The 3,674-nt window shown below is 45.3% G+C and overlaps 1 protein-coding gene across 1 annotated transcript; it reads right to left on the reverse strand.

Annotated features, from left to right (window-relative positions):
• Window positions 1–303: 303 nt before the first annotated feature.
• Window positions 304–2,421, reverse strand: LOC112125509 (stonustoxin subunit alpha-like; the record flags this gene model as incomplete). The annotated part of the gene is made up of 1 exon (XM_026661487.1): window positions 304–2,421. A coding segment is annotated over one exon (2,118 nt), but the record flags the coding sequence as incomplete, so codon positions are not given.
• Between the last annotated feature and the right edge of the window lie 1,253 nt (window positions 2,422–3,674).

Here is a 3,674-nt window from a genome sequence, read left to right on the forward strand (position 1 = left end):
ACTGCCTGTTTTGTTCATTCCCTCTTGAGCACTTGGCATTGGCCACTGTCGGAAGACAGGATACTGGGCTAGATGGACCATTGGTCTGACCCCATACGGCCGTTCTTATGTTGATCCACTCTGTGCCCTGAGTCTGGGGCATCGATCACCTCAGCCACCCAGTCCATGCATAGGAACCAGCTCATGTATTTAACTGGAAGCTAGGTTTTATTTCTAATTGTATTCATTATTTGAATGGAAGCTGAGCCTGCATTATACACCCAGGATAATTTAGATTCTTGCCCTTGATAAGGAATCCCTTACCTGATCCAGTAGCTCCAGGCACTAGAGGGCTGTAGTTGAGGGAATAATACTCAGATTTACTTAAATGTTTATCTTTCTTTAGCTTTGAGATACATCTCTCCTCACTTGGGTCACTCACAGCCCCATCCGCACACACAGCCGACACTCGGAATCTGTAGGGCGTCTCAGGCCTCAGTCCATCAATGTTACATGACTCTGTTCTCTCTCCTGTCCTTCGTTCCAGCCATTTGCCTTTCCCCTCCTGACTCGTATCTCCTGTCTTCTCTTTATATTCCACCTTATACTCCCTTATACTGACTCCATCTCCAATGACACATGGACTCTGCCAGGTGAGGGCGATAGTAGATGATTCTATAGAAGCTGTTACAGGCTTCCCAGGAGAGCTGGTAGGAAGAGTCTTCACAGGATCACTCACGTCGCTGCTCTCGCTGAGCCCTGGTTTGCTCACTGCAGCATATTGGAACTGGTACTCGGTGTTTGCACGTAGCCCTGTTACTGTGAATGTCACTTGTGTGTTATTTACATTCACAGCCGTCCAGTTCTCCTGCCCTACAATTCTGTACTCTGCCCGATAGCCGGATATCGCAGCCCTGCCATAGGCTGCTGGGTTAAACGTGAGCTGCACACGGTCATGTCTGATTCCACCAATCAGGGGAGGAAGAGGCTTTGATGGAGGCTCAAAGTTGGTGCTGACCAGTTCTCCATCTTCATACAGGTAAATGGCAGTGCCTGGATTGTCCTTATCTGCAACTGAGGCCACACAGAACCGAGTCTTCTCATTAGATTTATTAACACAGACAAAGTCTGAGAAGAAATTTACTGACTTTTGTGCTCTTTGGTGTTTCTTCTTATCCTCAAACCACTGACTGGATTTTGAGTTTCCACATGCAGAACTGACTGATGCTGGATCATGAGTTGTCTCTATATTTTGGGTCTGAAGCCAGTCATTTAAAACTGATAAATATGGCTCCTCTTCATGTAATGAAGTAAATGTAAAGGAGACAACATACCTATGCATAGGGTTAAATAATACCTGGTTTAGTTCAGTGCTGGAAGAGATAATATCCATGTCATTTAGAAAAGTGAGGTATGATTTCACAAGATTCATCTCTTGCATCTTTTTATCCAGATATTCATTGAGTTGCTGAGTATTGAACGGTGATTGTTCTTTGCTGCTTAAAATGTCCCCCAGGGCCCCTTCCTCTGCTCCTCCTCCACGGATAGAGGGTACGAGTTCTGATAGTTGTTGCTGGAAAGCCTGTCTGTACTGATTACACAGAGCTTGGAATTGCTGGACTTTCCTCTTGATTTCAGGGAAAGTTGTGGCAGTTCTGTCCTTCATCATGTCATTGCACCGCATGTCTAACTCTGTGAGGTGCTCCATGACAGCTTCAACATTGGAAATCAGCCCAACGCTGATCTCACGTATCAGCTGAGTGCTTCTGGAATCTTGCTTGATGAGTGGATACAGCCAGACTGTCACTGGTACGGCCTTCTCCCCCCTGTCACCCAGCAGCTTTGGGAGGGTGGAATAAACTTTTATGGCATCTTGATAAGTAACTGGATTGTTCTCAAGACCAAAGTCACCATAGAACGTACAAGTGATTTTTTCAGTATTTTCTATTTCCTTATCATCCATTTTGGACTCTCCATCTTCTTCTGAAATCTTTGGTATTTTTTCTATCGTAAGTTTCATCTTTCCCTGTATCTCTTCTACGCTCTCAGGTGAAGAAACTTCCCGATCAAACACAAAGAAAGCCTGAGCCCCGTACAGCACAGCCGTGACCACGTGGGTTGCTTTGCCTTGGTCAAATACAGCAGGATAAGAGACCTGCTGTCCTAAATGGTTCATTGTCAGATGCTCAGACCTCGTTGTCATTTTGTATTGGAGAGTAACTCGGGCCTGATGTCTGGATTTCCTGGTGTCACTTAAATATACAGCAGATCCATTCATTTCAACTAAACCACACAGGAAACTGGCCTTCAGCGATTCACCAGCCTGGAGTGCAGAGGCCTTAGCCGCAATGGTGTCAGATGCAATAACCTGAAATTCAGTCTTGTATTGTTTTTGCATATCCACGTCCTTTCTAAGAGCCGCACTGTCCAATAGTGTGATGCCTGCAAAATTCCAAACACAGAGTGACTAACAGACAGGCTAGGAAATCTTTCCACAGTTTAAGCATGTCTAGAGCACGATTTGGGCCAGGTCATACTGGGCTGTTGACCAGATTTTTTTCTTTTTAGCTGCCATCTTGTTCTCCAGAATCTCAGCTTTCATTTCAGATTAAGGCTCTAGCCCTCGTGGTTGTGAAGAATAAAATGTGACGCAAGTGTAACCACTCCAGTGAGGTTTACCTGAGTCTGCAGAAACAATAGCCCAGAAAGGTCTGAAGTGCCCCAGGCATCTCCATAAGGGGTTAAACGAGATGCCCAATGACAGTAATTTAAATGTCAACATTGCTAATGATGTCACTGCTGCACAGTCTAGTCTGCACTAGAAGGGCTACATCGACACAGCTGCACCATTGTAGCTGCGCTGCTGTAACGCGTCTGGGGAAGAGACTCTAAGCCGAGGGGAGACAGCTCTCCCATCCGCATAACTCCATCTCCGTGAGAGGTAGTAACCATGGCGATGAGAGATGCTCTCCCACCGACATAGCGCTGTCCACACTGGTGCTCAAATTGATGTGAATTATGTGGCTTGGGGATGTGGATTATTCCCACCCCTGAGAGATGTAAGTTATACCAAAGTAAGCTCTAGTGTAGACAAGCCCTCGGAAAGGAGAGGGAAAGTCACAGAGCTGCACAATCTACTGGAATTGACACTTCATTTTGGTGCCATGTGCGGGAGGCAGGTAGGTGCTATTGTGACAGTGGGATACGTCGGTATCAAATTATGAATTTTATTTTGTATTATTTGTAACCTCCCCCTTTCCTTCCTGGGTCACTTGAGAGCAGGCAACTCTCTCCTGTTGCCTGGGCACCTGACGTCATTAAGGATAATGGAGATCCTGGGGGTCCCAGCTGAGATGGGAAATTAGGTGGAATCCTGCAGTCGTTCTTTTACTGATAGGAATATTTATAGTTGGTGGTGCCTCCACCTGGACAGGCACTGAATACATCTGTGTTTGTACTTCGGTTGCCTCCAGGACCAAAAATATCAATAAATGGATCTTATGCAGCAAAATAAAACCAACACACTTTTACTTAAAATGTACCATAACAGCACACAATAAAAAATTCACCAGAGTAACATGTATCAGGGTGTAGCCGTGTTAGTCTGTATCTACAAAAACAACAAGGAGTCTGGTGGCACCTTAAAGACTAACAGATTTATTTGGGCATAAGCTTTCGTGGGTAAAAACCTCACT

Source organism: Terrapene carolina, unplaced genomic scaffold, assembly GCF_002925995.2.
Source record: "Terrapene carolina triunguis isolate 2854851 unplaced genomic scaffold, T_m_triunguis-2.0 Scaffold7168, whole genome shotgun sequence".
In the NCBI taxonomy this organism is placed as follows: Eukaryota; Metazoa; Chordata; order Testudines; family Emydidae; genus Terrapene; species Terrapene triunguis.